This window comes from Fringilla coelebs, assembly GCF_963513975.1.
Source record: "Fringilla coelebs genome assembly, chromosome: 11".
NCBI lineage: Eukaryota > Metazoa > Chordata > Aves > Passeriformes > Fringillidae > Fringilla > Fringilla coelebs.
Window position 1 is genome coordinate 16238545 of NC_140037.1, and position 15760 is coordinate 16254304.

Here is a 15760-nt window from a genome sequence, read left to right on the forward strand (position 1 = left end):
CCAGCCAAACTCAGCAGGTGCTGTGCCAAAATGTGCATTTGAATTGACAAAGTTGATTTCCCTCAAAAGGGAATGAAATTAAACACAGTGGTAGTCAGCCTACTTTTTGCCTGGTCCATTTCTAGAATCTTGATTTCTTTTTCAAACCACAAATGAATTATCCAACTGTCCTTGCAACTCAGTGGATGATGGATACTTAGCTCCTTAAATGTAACCTACTATTTTACCAAAATAGCTGTGTAACTTTTGAGTTTTGAGAATTCTTAGGATCCTAAATGTAGTTCTGCAAACCAACAGTTTTATTGTGCTACAAACTGCATTTTTCTTTTTTCCAGTCCTTTACCTCACTTCATCACAAACCACTGTCAGTTGACCTGACTGTTGAAAATGGGCAAAGACTAAAGGTCATATATGGCTCAGTAGTGGGATTTCATGCCATTGATGTGGACTCTGGATCTGTGTATGACTTGTACCTTCCAACACACGTAAGAGAATCTAAAAAACTACATTATTGCCTTTGTTCTTTGGGCTGTGTATTGATAATGATCAGATTAAGAGTTGTGCTATTTTTCAATAGAATGATTAGTGTCAGCTAATACAAACCACTTTTCACATAGTTTTATAGCACTGAAGTCCTGTTTAAATGCTTTTTTATCGCATTTAGAATATCAATTTTAGTGGTTTAATGTCAGAAAGCCTATTGTATGGACAGTACTATTTTTAATTGGTTTATCCTGGAAATTTAGGACTTAAACAGTCAAAGACACAATAATATCTACATGAATTTAGGTGACTTTTACAATCTGCCACTGTGCAGGCAGGAGAAACCAACTTCAGACTAAATAAATTTGCTGATCTTCTTGCCATTCAGTTGCCCATGAAACCACTATAAATTCAGAAGTTGTTTTACATTTTCCTTGGGACTTTCTCATTAGATTGTCAGTAAGTTAGCATGAAGATGTTGATTTCAGGGGTATGTGTACTTCCTGCATTGTGTTTCTGTTTGAGGTGATGGTGAGCACTAAATTCTTGCTTCAGCTCAGATAACAGCAAATTGCCCTGCAGAAGTGAATGGCTGGCATGGGGCTGTCCAATATGAAGTCTATGCTATGGTGTTAATATTTTTGGATTTCTGTTTGTTTGCTTATTTTTTAGCTATTCTTTTCAAAGCTGTGAGTCCCAAAAGCCAGAGAATCTTGGGGGCTTAGGTTCAGCAAACTGGCAGGTTCCAGACTGGCTCCAGTCTGAAGGGAGCCCCTGGCAGAGAAACTTCTGTGCACACTTGAACCCTCCCTGAAGTCAACAGTGCTCCACAGGGGCTGGGGGTGCCATGGCCTCCTTGCATCCCCAGACCATGTGTCCCAAAGTTATGCTTTGGAGGTCTGAAGAAATCTCATCCTAGATCTGCATGTTGCAGCCTGTGCTGTGAATCCATCTATTTTTAACTTTTCTCCACTCTCAGCCCCTTGTTTTCAACCCAAATGAAAGCCCCACTCCTCCTGTGCAAGCCACTTGATCACTCTGCTGCCCCTGCAAGCCACAGCCTCCATGTTCTGTCAGACCTGTGTTCCTGATAGACACAGTGTGTAAGATTGGCTGTTAGATTTATAGACTGCTCTTAACTGAAAAATGACTTCTAGCCGTTCTAACTGTTGAATCACCTGCTAAAGGCTTGTACTGTTTGTTTCTGTATTGGTTTTTTAAGGTACTTAGTATTTATCTTCTTAGAGGGTTTATTTAATCTGACAGTACCTCTGTTAACTAGTCAGCTGTGATGAATTCCCATCAGTTTGTAAATTGAAGCATGGTGCCCACGTGCCTTTCTGGAAGTGGGTTGCTGAGCAAGGTGAGCAGTGACCTGTCAAAAGGATCATTAGCATAATTGCCCAAGAGAAGAAAGGCAAAGAAAAAAAGTTAACTTTCTTAGAGGATTTACTTTTTCAACTGGCTGCAAATACAATTAGGTACCTGATGAGAGAGATTTCCCAGGTGACTGCCCTGAATATGTGGGGCACCTGAGACTGACTGCATTTGTGTGAGCTCTTCAGCCACAAGTTAGCACGGACTAAAAATATATTTTCCTTTCAGGGTCTTAGACCTGAAATAAATCAGCTGCTACGGCAGCTCTATCTTTTTTGATACTCTATTATTTCAAAAGAGCTAGAACCGGATACTTACCTCAAGGAGCTTTGTGGTGGCAATAGCCCAGACTGTAACAGGCTGACTTGAGATACTCTTGCTTTCTGGTAGCCTCTTTTCCTGGTTCCCCACCTCTTTCTGCATCTCTTACCTGCTGCGGTCGCTCATGCGAGTCCCAAGGCGGCGCATTAAAATTGCTCTGCGGCTCTGGATCCCCGTTCTAGTGTTACGGATAGTTCTTGCGGAGGCACGGAGTCAAGTGGGTGGCCTGAGTGTATTCAGTTGGGCAAGTACAGCTTCAGTGCTTCTTTTACTGTTCATTGTGCCCTTACAGTGTGCATAAATGTCTGTGCTTGAGGGGAAAAAAAAAATAGACCTGTGTGTGGCTGGCTTGTGAGAATGATGTAAAGCTCCAGTCATATGCTTCCTATAAAAGTATTAATTGTGGCGGTTTAATTTACTATGTAACATCCTGGTTTGAATAGCGCTTTAAACAAGGAAGTGCTTTGTTACTGTTTTTTTAAGGCTATCCTCTTTTTCTTTCGAAAATGCTTTCATAAAACTCCACCTTCATGGTTGTATACTTCACCTTTGGTTTTGGTTTTTTTTTTGCTTGGGATATGTTGGCTTCTGGGAGAGATTCGTGTGAGTGAAATGCACTGTTCCTGTGGCATGCATAGGTGTGCCCAACAGCAGTCATATGGGCAGCTATTTGTAGTGAAGGATCTGGGAAGGGAAAGACAGAGTGAAAAGGTCCAGGGAACTTTTTACAGCAAGATAAATATAATTAAATTTGCAGGTTTCTAATTTGTGAGTGGGGAAAGGGAAATATCATGGAAAGTGAAAGCACTGATCTCCTGGAATGTGGAGGTTTCGGTCCTTCATCTTCTGAAAAAGTTGTGAATTCAAATTTATTTCACCTTTCTCCTATTTATATAATGCAAGTATTTTGTGAGGGACTAAGTAAATATTATTGTGTCTCAATGGCTCCATGGCTTCTTGAAACCAATTAACACTGGTAAATTTATTGTGAACTATTGAACATTGATTTATTTGCAAACCTGCTGTTATATTCAAAGGGGAGAGAAGGAGAGAAAGTCTGTTTCAGAGGCTTACTAGCAAACTATACAGCCTCTGAGAACAGGCATTTCTTTCACTTTCCATGAGCCATGAGCTAGTTCTTTTTATTGCTCTGCCAAGCTAGTTAGATCAATGTCATCACTGAAATTGCAGTCTGTGTTCTGATATAAATCTTAGTAAAATACGATTCCAGATCCAGGGGACGATCCGCCCCCATGCCATTATCATCCTCCCAAACACCAGTGGCATGGAGCTCCTGCTCACCTACGAAGATGAAGGCATCTACATTGATATATATGGGCATTTCACAAAGGAGACTGTTCTACAGTGGGGAGAAATGCCAGCATCTGTAGGTATGTATGAAAAATAGCTCTCTATTAAATATAAGATGCTGCTGCATGAAGCCTGACTTCTTTATGAGGTTTGTATCTATGTGAAAATGGTTGTATGGCACATAAAGCAGCTTCTGAGCAAACCAGATGTGTAAAAGAGTAAACAGATTTATGGGTGTTTGTGTTAACACAGCCAATGATTGCAATAGGGGCTTCCCATTTGAACACTGTCTGTATTCTTGTCACACTGTTTATTGCATCACACATTGACTATACAGACAGACTTCACTGAGGATGCAGCTTACCACCAGTTTCCACGGGGAGAATTATGTGGATTACAGAGGGGAAGAAGTGTTTTGGTTGTTCATAGCTCACAGCGTTTTATGTAGAAATTCACAGCTACTGAGGGGTCAGTTACTGAAGAGATCTGTAACTGCTGTCAAATGGCCCCTTCATTTTAGCACTTACAATTCACAGGGCTGCCAGCCCAGGGTATTTGTGATAGATTCTTAATCTCCCCATGCTTGCAGTTGGCTGTGTAGGAGGAGATTCTGGTTGTACTGCAGCCAGGACAGCTGTTTGTTTCACCTTTCCCATAGGGCTTCAGGCTAACAGTATGGGGAAAATAAAGAACAACACAGGCAGATTTTTGAGTTTATTACTTGCTAATTTCTGTCTCACTCCTGTTCTTTATTTTAAAACAAACATACGAACAAAACAAGCCCAAGACAATTAGACACAGAAGCCTTTTACTAGCTTGGAGGAAACTGGATATCACAGTGAAAAATCAAGGATGTTCTCCTTTTTCCTTTCACTTCTACCTGAGTAGTTTTAGGGAAAGCCCATCTTTGGGATGTGGTACAAACCAAATTTGACTTCTGATAGAAATTATATTTCCACTAAATATTAACCTAACCTCTAAACACACAACTCAAACTTCAGATAAGGCCTCTGTTAACTGTTATTTTAATAATTTTACCCCTAACTCCTATTAATTTTCTTAATCCTTTGGTATCCTTGGCTGCAGACAAAAACATTATAAGAGAAGTGTGAATAACTGTTATCTGAATGGCCCAGCCTAGGGGCAACTTGACGATTTCTTAAAAAATCATGTTTTCCTGGAATTTCTGTGCCCATTTCAAACCTTCTGAAGTCTGTATGAGCATATCTCAATTTTCACTCTCTGTTGCAGAGACAGAAGGGTCTTGTGTTACCCTCAGGGTGCTCTCTAGTCATCTTTTGCTCATTTCTTGATTTCTTTTAACAAGTATTTTGAAAGAAATGTTTGTAGTTGGTGAGAGTATTTTGATACAAAAAATAAAAAAGTTTGTATTATAATCGATGGATTTAGGCCAGAGAATCTAAATATATCTTACTCATAGTCTTAAATTGGGACCTCTGTGACCAATCTGTTAATAAGAAATCAGAGAGAGGAAGATCAAATCCCATGGGAAATTAAAAAACTGTAGAAGTATTCTATGTTTAATCTGAAAGATGTACACATATGTAGGGCTAAATATAAATATAGCTGTAATATTTTCTATAAAACAGGTTTCAAAAAGGCATTAAGAGACATCAGGTTAATAAGATTTGGGAGCACTCTTGCCCTTTTGTGTGAGTAAGGAATTATTTACAGTATGTAGACATAAAGGGTTGACACAAATCTGGATATTCCCAGAGGAACTAGTAAAAGTCTTTATTTCCTTTTCCCTGTACATTTTGGAAGCAAGAAGACTATTCTGTAGAGAAACAGACATTGTTATCAAAAGGTGGTTAAATTACTGCCTCAATGCTCTACAACATACCAGCTGGAAGCATAGGATATTTTTATCTAAAGCTGCAGTGGAAAGTGGACTCAAAGTAACTATTCCCAAGGTGCTCATGGAATAGGAGCTATTGTTCCAAAATAAGACAACTCTGAGTATCTGCTCTCAGTTCATCTCACATGAAACACCTCTAAGAGCTCCCACATGGGAGGATTAGCATGACTCAGTACTGACCTCTGAATTGATAGCCTGCTATCCTTCAAATTACTCTCCATGTATAGATAAGTCATTATTACTGGACAACAGTGCAAATGGTGTAAAGAGGCTATTTTGTTTGCATGCTGTTTCACAGAAGAAATTTGGGAAAGAATTTTTTGATTCTGCTACAAAACTGAGATTTTATGCTACTTGTTTGTATAATACTTAATGCTTATACTGTATTTAAACCTGCCATTGTCAGTTGACAAGTTCTGGGTATATTGGCCAGAGAGCAGAGCATCAGGGCTGAACTTGGTGTATCTGGTTTATTCTGTTCCTGTTTTGAATACTGCCTGGAGGTCAGATCTCTTCAGAACAGCAGAAGTGGCCCAGCAGATGACCTAGAGGTTGCAGCAAAGACTAATGAAGTGGTTACTGAGAGCTGCAAGGAAGCTATCAAATTGAAATCTGCCAAAGGCACAGATACAGACACAGCATAGTGGCAGCTGGAGTGTAAATTTCATCTAGTGGAAAAGATCAGGAGACTTATTAGTTCTTTGTTGCTAGACCCATATGACCTATACTAAACAGAGTAGCCACAGAACAGTTTCATGCTGTTTGTACACATGCACCTGCCTTGCTTCCCACCCCCAGAACCACAGGGTGCCTCCATCTCTGTTGTGTTCAAAAGCAAAGTTTTAAAAGGTTAATGTGATGTCACTTGGTACAAAAAATAGAAAAAATTTGAGTCTTGTATCATTTTGATGTTCTTCACTTTATGTGTGGTCTGGGCTTACTTTACAGATACTGTAAACTGCATGGGTGCTGCCCTGGGCTCATCCTGCTGCTGCTGCACTGTTCAGAAATGTTAATGACACTTTCTTCACAGCCTACAGCAATGGTGCCCTGTTGTACAACCTGAAGCATAAAGAAATGATTGTAAATATATTCATTTCATGGGTTTGAGTTTTAGAAAATACTCCTCCTCTTTTGCCACTCACCCTTGGTTACTCACTGCTGCTTTGCTTTTAAAACAGGTTCATTTCTTCCTCTTTCCTCATGACTGGAATACTGGGAAAGAATTATCTTGCTCTCAGCACTAGTGGCAGGGAAGCCTCCAGTGTGCATAAAGAATAATTGAAAGTCTTCTGAACAGATTTAGGGGAAATTTATAGACTCTGAGTAAACTAAAATCACAACACTGTAACCAAACCATATGTGTTTCCAAGGAGGTATGATTTTCATACATTTGTTCTAACAACAATTGTAAAGCAAGGATTCCAAGTTAATATTAAATCAACCCTGCTAGAAGTATATACAGTCATGTGGGCATATTGCCTTTATTGTCTGCTGTCCTTCTCAAGCAGGATTGCAGGCTGTTGTTTCCAGTATCAGTCTGTACTGAAAGTTCAATTTTTAGACAAAAACCTAAATCAACACAGGAGGTTTTAAGACAGACCTTGCTCACACTAATAATGTAGGGCAGATATACACTGTCCAGTGAAGCTAAAACCCAGTCCAGTGCACACATTCCCTCTACATCATTTTAGAGCAACAGAATTCTCAGACTAATGCAATAACAGTTGATAGTTGAACAAGAACAATTTCTGAGCATTGACTACCAATAGAGCATAACTAATGTGATTTTACCTTGGAAGCCCATACAAGTACCAGTCAGAGGGCTTTCACTGAAACTGTGCCTAATTTGAAATCTGTGGTCTTAACTCCTTCATCACTATTCCAGTTTCTTATTGCCAGATTTAAGGGGAGTATTGGTAGTAAGCTTTCACAGTGCTAGAATATCTTCTTTTGGTTTTGGAAATATTGCATATGACCAGGGATGGGAAGACACCAAATTAATCATGCCATGGTCTCAGATTCTGAAGTATTCAGGTTTCAGACTAAGCTGAACTCCATAGTAAATACAAACCCAGCTTCCTAATAGGAACAGAGAGTGGATACAGAGAAGACAGTCAAGACTTCTCTTGAATATAAACAGTTAAAGGATGAGAGGCAAAGATGGGCACAAGTTACACCAAAATACTAGGAAGAAATGTTCAGCCTTGAAAGTAGTGATGCATTGCAGCAGGGTCTTGGAAAGGTTGTGAAATATCCCTCAAACCATATCTGTACAAGGTCCTGAGTACCTTGTCTATTTTGGCCCCACTTTGCAGGGGGCCAGCAGTTAAACAAGATGCCCTTCAGAGTTTTTCTCCAGGCTTTTGTGAGTCTCAGATACACAGTAGTAGTTAAGATTTATGTCTAGAGTTCAAAATAAGTCTGAGAGGACAAACTGAGTTACTATTCCTAGGGCTTTTTTGTGTAAACCTAAAATACAAATAATTCAGAATATATTGCTATCAAAGAGAAATGCATCAGATCCATAATTAACATAAATGAGTCAAGAATCAATCTTTCAGCTGTTAAATAGTACCTTTTTTCTTCTTTTTTTTTCCTTCTAGCTTACCTCCAGTCCAATCAGGTCATGGGCTGGGGTGAAAAAGCGATTGAACTACGCTCTGTGGAAACGGGAAATCTGGAAGGAGTATTTATGCACAAGAAAGCACAGAAGCTAAAATTTCTGTGTGAAAGAAATGACAAGGTACAGAGATGACTACAGTGTGGTGACTTAGCAAAAATGAGTAATAGCTGACTATGACAGCCCAGTTAATTCTGGTAACTTTGTTATTGGTGATTTCCTACCTTGGTATAACTTCCCTCTTCAAAGCCAGTGTAGTCACTGGTTCCACAAAGCACCCATTATGGATATTCAGTAGGGATGCTGCCCACATTCCCACCCCCAGCTGTCAGAATTCTCTATTCCACCCAGCCTTCACTGCTAGCAGTGATGACAAATACAGGCATTGTGAACTGCACAGCCCCACAGGTGTAGTGCGGAGGATTAGTGAGTGAGCCCCAAAAATTCCCAGCTACAGGATTGCCTCTCCTGGGCTACTGAAATTACAGGAGTTCAGAGCAGTCATCATGGGGAAAAAAACCCCGACACTCTTAATTGCAGACACCAGGGTATGGATAATCAGGTAAGATTTCTTGCATATAGCAATTTTGGTAAACGTTCTCCGAAATCTGTTTAGTCCCACTGTCATATTTAGAAAACTGAAACCCTAAAACCTTAGATTAATTATTTTTAAACGTTCTCCTATGCCTTTTCAAATAGGGAAAGAAATACATTTTAAAAAATGCAGTTGTACCACATGTACAGTTTCACTTTAAAAAGTTTCTCATGGGATTAAAATTCAATTGTGATATATGTATATCCTTGTATTTGGGACTGTGGCATTCTATCACCTTTCTTATATGAGTAAAAATATTTTCATAAATACAAACTGACAGTAGCATCTATTTTTCTCTTCTTTTTTTTTTCCCTTTCAAGGTGTTCTTTGCATCTGTACAGTCAGGAGGCAGCAGTCAAATATACTTTATGACTCTTGGTCAAAATGTACTATTCAATTGGTAAAGCACATCAAAATGAAGAAAATGAAAAATTCCCTGTAGGTAACAGTGAAAAATTCTCAGAGGTAATACACACAAATTTGCACTTCTTACCTACAAAAATGTTGTCATTATTGACTTATTAAAATTCATATTCTTTCAGTCTGGAAAGAATTCCATTTTCCTGTTGAAGTATTGCAAACATGTTTAGTTTGTCTTTCAAAGTATGTTGCAAACAAAGATTGTATTAGGAGACTTTAGTGAAGAATGTAGCCAATATAAGAAGCTCTCCTGTACTCTGAAAAATGGACAGTTACACTTTCACAGGTGATGTAATGTTGGTATCTTGAACTGAAGTCACTTTTTATGGACAATGACCGTTGATACAAAACCACAGCTGGAATCTATTTTGAATTGGGTTTGGGCTCCTTTTGCTGTTTAAGCGAGCTGTTAACTGTCACCAAGATGAACTTGAATGACTTGTCCAAGCCTTACAACAGGGAAGGAGTAAAAAGGTTTGTGGTGGATCCCAGCCAGACCAGAAGGCTTGAGGGATCCTCCTTGGACCTTGAGGGATCCTCCCCTGTGCTGGGTGGACAGGTATGTTTCAGTACAGAGTTGTAAAAATAGTTAATTCTAAATATGTGCCCCAGCTGGGAGATTTTTCCAATGCAGGGAGGGACAAGACTTTGTGTTTTTCTCAGGGCTGGATGCCTGAGCCCATGGACACAGTTACTGTAGGATGTATCTGTAAAAACAGTTTAAATAGTCTGTCAAAATCATAGATGCATAAAGAATTATGAAACAGAACCTGTAACTTTCATTCACTGCTGGGACCCACACTTTTATGAATTTATTTAAAGGCACTACCCATGTATATAAAGAAGGGCACAAGAGCAGGCACTTTCTTTTCTTCCTTCTTGCTCTTTCATATCAAGTCTTTGTGTATTTGTATGTAAATATAATCTTTCCACAATGGATATTAAGATTAACAAATGTAATCTTAATATAGCTATGAAAATATCCAAAGAGTTAATCTATTATAAATAGAAAATATAATAGATATTTCCAGGTGCTTTCTATGCTAATTATACCTAAATAAAGCTGCGTCTTCTAGTGTAATTGGTGCCAGTGTTTCTGCATAAACTCTGTTCTCAGGGGCTTATAAGTTGGCCATAAAACTATAGAGATATAATATATATATATATATACACATACACACTATATATATAATCATATACTATGATTCAGTTGTAGGGTTTAATGTAATCCTTATGTAGCTGATTTTTGAATGTGCTTTCGAAATGCAGAACATCAAATGTAATACAAAAGAGCTCATTCCAGACATGATACTGTAGGGATAATGCTGTGGGCAAAAGTGAAATCACTAGTTCCAGTGTTTGAAAATAGGTATTTTTACTTGAAATATTTGATACTGAAAGGTGCAGGAAAAGTGTGTTGGAATATCTGTTTGTCTACCTCAAGGATGATGGTTCTGTGTTGACCAAGAGGCAGAAATAGAGTTGTTAGAGCTGGCAGCTGTGCTGTCCAGGACATTTGGCAGTGACGCTGTGATGACAGGTGCTCAGCACTGCTGTCCCTGGGGATGTCAGCAGCGAATCAAACTAGGGGCTAATCACCCTTCCCCTTGTTCCCTGGGCTGGCACCTCACTGCTGCAGGCAGGTCAGAGGTGCCTGCACTGTTGCTCTTCTGGTTTTGGCTATCTGGAGGACTGCACTTTCCAAAGTTACTAACCTAGCACTTTTCACAGGCATTAGCTTATCTCAAAATCTATAGTGCTTTTTAATGAAGAATTTTCCTTTTAAATGTTTAACTAACAGAAAAATAAGCCTAAAGCCATACTAAAAAAATACATTTAAAGACTCAAAGTGGTTCTTAATCTATGTGAGTGATTAGCTTGTGCAGACTTGAAACCTGAATGGAAACTGCTTGAGCAGAGCTGTGTGACAACAGGAGTTCTGTCCTGTTGCCAGGGCCAGGGCTGGGGCAAATGAGTAAAGCCTGGCTTGGCTCCCTGTGCTGTTCAACACTTGGGCTCATCGCATTGGATTTATAGAACAAACAAAGAACAGGGGAAAAAAAAAAGCCTCCAACAAAAACAAACAAGTCCAAATCTGCAACAGAACCAGAAATCAAAGTTACAATTACTGGCAAAAAGTAAATTGCAGACAATCAATTTATAAGCAACTTACTTGCTCTTGACTTAAAAGTCTAAGAGACTGTGAAGGAAGAGCAGCTTTCATTTTGCACACAGTAGGTGTGCAAAACTTGCAAAGCTGCTCATGCTGTAAGCAATCAGTGATCCAGGCTGCCCTGTAATATTTTGAAAGTCTGCTTATCTCAGCAGCAGACTTGGATTTTTCCCTCCCCATTCTGGTGTCAACAGGTAGGAGGCTGATATTTTCCTGATGCTAGGGACTAGTTAGAAAGAATTTAGCAAAGAACTGTGGGAATTTGTAACTCATATGAACAGATAAAAGAAGCAAATGTGATCAAGCTTAAGTTTACTGTAGCAGAAAATTACAATGACAATATGTTGACACACTGTGAAGAAGTTTAACTCTATGCTAAAAGGGAAAAACTCCAAACAACCCCAAGTTCAAGAGAGGAAATATGCACTGCTACATTGGGATTGTAATTCATTCTGTTTCCCTCTATTAGCTTTCTTCTTTCTATCTCCAATTCAAGGCAGTAAGTTGGATTTTCATCTTGTATTCACTATTAAAAAACATTAAAAACTTATCATGTGTAATTATGTAAAGCATGAGGCACTTAGAGAAGGATGCTTTTGAAGGATTTAGAAGTGGTATTGCAAATAGCAACAGTAACTGGATGGAACAAGGAGAAACCTGTGGCATTCTCTCTATCAAGAGATAGTCAGAAAGGCTGAAGATGAGAAAGAGCTCAGAGATGTTGAAAAAAGTAACAGAAGAAAGGGGAAGTGACTGAAGAGGAGAGAAAAGCTGAAGAAACACAAGTAGCCAAAGGTAAGGGAGTGGATGTCTGGCACAGCATATTGCTGGAGGAGGAATACAAAAAGTTAAAAGATGTTAAGGAAAAGAAAGCAGCCAAAGAAATGGAAAGGTGTCTGAAGTGACTGGGGGGCACTGAATGAGGGAGTATTTTGAATAACTGTTCAGCTCAAAGCAAAAGTACAAAGGCCAGAAGAAAAAAAAATTTTAAATCCAGTAACTAAGGTTATCCAGACATAATTTTAACTATGCAAAATGTATATCAAATTTGTAATTTCATTTTGTGAGGTATTTCACTAGCTGTACCCTTTCTCTAACTTTTAAAACCAAGGACTAAACTGCTTAATGTGTTTTCCTAGTGATGTCACTTTGACATGAAAAAATGCTACAGGGACAGAATGTTAAGGATCCATGTCATTAACCCTTTGGTACATGCAGTCTCCTGATGACAGGTGGTGCTCATAATGTTGCATTTGCCACACAAGATTGTGCTAATGCTGCAGCAATGTAGAACTGTGTGTATGTGCCTGCTTTCATTTTAGGCATGGTGAACTCTCTTTTGCAGCCTGAAGCTTGGCACATGACTTCAAAACCTGGGAGCAAGTTATGTACTGTACACTATGTATTGTTCTCTAATGTGGAAATTGTACAATTGAGACAGCAATAAAAATACTCTGAAAAATCAAAACTAGTATCACACTTGTAATAATTCTGTTATTGACATCGGCTGTTGTAAAAATCTTAGCAACCTTTGTTATTGTTTTCCAAATCCAGTCACCGTCCTTAGGAAACATCCATATCTGCCTATAGGGACAAAACAAATATATATCCTGGTATGGATAAAGATGTCCAAGTGACAGTGTGAGAGTTCAGACTGGACAGAGTGCTCCTGAGGGTGACAGCCAGTACTGTGCTGAGTGTGCTGCTAATGAGCTTCACTGGATTTCTGTGTGCCTGCCCTTCTCTTTACACTAACACCCTGTGGCATGAGGGCAGTGGAACTACAGCAAAGTGACAGCTTGCAGACATTGATGCTACAAGAACAGGCTTTTGTGCACATCAGCCTGAGTGCCAGGTTAGCCCAAGTCACTTTTCTCAGGTAAGTTCACACGGTCTTTAGTGCCACTGGCATTGTTTCTCCAAAGGCCATCATAAAAGCTGGCTTACAAGTTCAGGTCCATAGTTAAACAGCTGTAGTTAAGTTAAATGAAGCATAACCAAACCTGCAGTCTGTAGGAAAGACTTCTATAGATTTTAAAACCTGTGCAGTAAGTCAAAGTTACACACACCAAAAGTGTAAGAAATTTTTCCTGCTGATAACCCACCACTTTCTTAAACTGCCTTTCAAAGAGCAGAGAGCTGATTAAAGGGCAAGGGTATGTCAGCTGGGTAATCACCTAAAATGTTCTTTTAGCATTACTTAACCACTTCTGTTATTTTCTAAGAAGATTTAACAAAAGCCCCCAGGAAATAATGGTGAAATGCATCAGAAAAACTTTTCTATTTTTGTCCTCAAAACACTTTGTAGTGAGCAACTTTTACAGTAAGCTTTATGATTTTGCATACCAGCTATTTTTTTTAAATCTAGAGCATTACCTTTTATTCTTTTGTGCCTTTTATTTGTCCAATGTATTTTAAATGTAATATTTAACAGAATGTAATAACATCCTCCTATTCAGCATAGCTTATTCCTCACTATCACTGCTATAAAGGCTAACTACTGTTTTCTTAAGGTGTGTTGTATATAAAACCCAAGATATTTGACTGGTGATTGTCTCTGAGAATTTGAGACTATTGATTGACATGGGGTGAACACAAGTATTGTTTAGCACAGTTGGTTGTAGGCATATAAAAATCATATTGTCTTCAATGAGCTGATTACACTCCCCGATGAAGCAGGCTCAGCATAACAAAGCCCTTAGTTCTTGTGATGTGGTACAGCCATCTGCTGATGGCTCCTCTCCAGTCATTACTGATTCATTCTCTGAGTGTTTCTCAACTTCCAGTTTCTGGTACAGTCATATCAGTCCCACTATTCAGGTATGGTAGGGAAATCACATCTAGATGAACTCACAGACATAACCAGTCTTTAAAACTTGCTGACACGCTGACAGCAAGAGATTTACCCTTGTTCCAGTTTTGAAATTGGTGTTTTAGCTGGACCTCTGCTGGTGAGAAAGAAGGCAGCAGGAGCAAGTTCCTAAGAGAAGGAGCAATCTTGTATCTGAACCTGCAATGCATACAGATTCATCCAGTATAAAGTATTAACTCTGCTATCAGTCCACATCAGTCCATTACCACTCCACAAAAGCTTCAGCTTCAATAAATGAAACCCCAGTGACCCACAATAAAAATGGCAACAAATGCACATGTAACAGTAACCTGTATATGAACAGTTTCTTCTGCAAATCACATCATGAGCAGAGACAAAAGTGGAGATAAGCTGGGAGCAGTCCACAGATTTCCTCATTATACCCACAGGTTATTTAATAACTAAAATAAGTGTACAGCATAGATATCCGTTGTCTGTGATGTGAAATCACATCCTGTGCAAGATCATTTTGGGTCATGTTTATTTTTTTAAACTGTAAATGCCATTTTATCAGTTCACACAACAAGTCATGTTTACTGGAGAGGAAAGACACCCTGTGGAAGTTTTACCCAATACTTAGCTTCAACATAACACAAATGACTGATTTGTTTTAAATTCTCTCACTAAGGAATGCACTGTGAGTATCATAAAATCCATAGTATCATATCATTCCTAGAGAATTCTAAAGGCCAGCAAAAGCTTGTGCTTTATACCCCTTTGTCTAGTTTTTTCAGTCTATTTTAAATGGTTCAGGCAACAGGTTTTCCAATTTCCCCATGGCAAATGCTCCACAGTAACAAAGGCAGTAGTCCAAGACTACAGCTGTGCTCAAGCTGGAGGAACTGCTCTGGCCCAGCACCTGAGCCAGCTCTGCCTAAGCTGCAGCCACACTTCTGGATTTCCAAAGACTATCTGGACCAGTGACACTATGAAGACTGGAAGTTGTTGCTCTTCCTAGCCTTGTTTTTTTACCCCTCTCACCTCACTTGTCCTGCTGGAATGGCCAGGGTGGGTGGGGATCTCTGGAGAACATCAAGTGCAAGCCCCCTGCTAAAGCAGGGTCATGCAGAGCAGGATCTCATCCAGACAGTTTTTGAGTATCTCCAGAGAAGGAGACTCCACAACCTCTCTGGGCAGCCTGTTCCATTTCTCTTCTGACATCAAAATGAAATTTTCCTCCTACTGAGATAGAACTCCTTGTGTATTAGTTTGTGCCTGTTGCCCCTTGTCCTGTCACTGGGCACCACTTGTTCCCATTCTCCTGATACCTGTTTTTCATATATTTGTGGGCATTGATAAAATCCCCTCTCAGTCTTATAATTCTCTGGTTTCAACAGGCTCAACTCCCTCCACCTTTCCTCATTTTCCTCCACTAGAAAAAAATACAGGGACTGATAAAATATCAAAGTTCTTGATCTCTGTAGGCTTTCACAGGACTACTTATGAGATCAACGAAATTGTCCCAATGACAGGGGATTTGGAGCCAGATGGGCTTTAAGGTCTCTTCCAACCCAAACCATTCTTTGATTCTATGGTGTGATAAAGAAGTTGATAGTCGCAGTGGGACAAGAATCACTAGTAATATAAATCTCACACACTTAGGAACTACTAGTAAGAATTTCTTCTGAAGATGGGAGCAAGAAACAAGACTCAGTAGACTGTTTCAATGGCAAAATGAATACAATTACCCCCAGACTGCAACTATG

The 15760-nt window shown here is 39.3% G+C and overlaps 1 protein-coding gene across 2 annotated transcripts in view; it reads left to right on the forward strand.

Moving 5' to 3' along the window:
- Window positions 1-12616, forward strand: part of NRK (Nik related kinase) — an 86644-nt gene extending 74028 nt beyond the window's left edge. For both annotated transcript variants that reach the window (XM_084213191.1, XM_084213192.1), the window contains exons 28-31: window positions 336-485; window positions 3413-3572; window positions 7978-8117; window positions 8910-12616. In XM_084213191.1, the coding sequence (XP_084069317.1) occupies window positions 336-485; window positions 3413-3572; window positions 7978-8117; window positions 8910-8993 (534 nt within the window). In that variant the 3' untranslated portion in view covers window positions 8994-12616. The remainder of the gene's footprint in view (window positions 1-335; window positions 486-3412; window positions 3573-7977; window positions 8118-8909) is intronic.
- Window positions 12617-15760: the final 3144 nt, after the last annotated feature.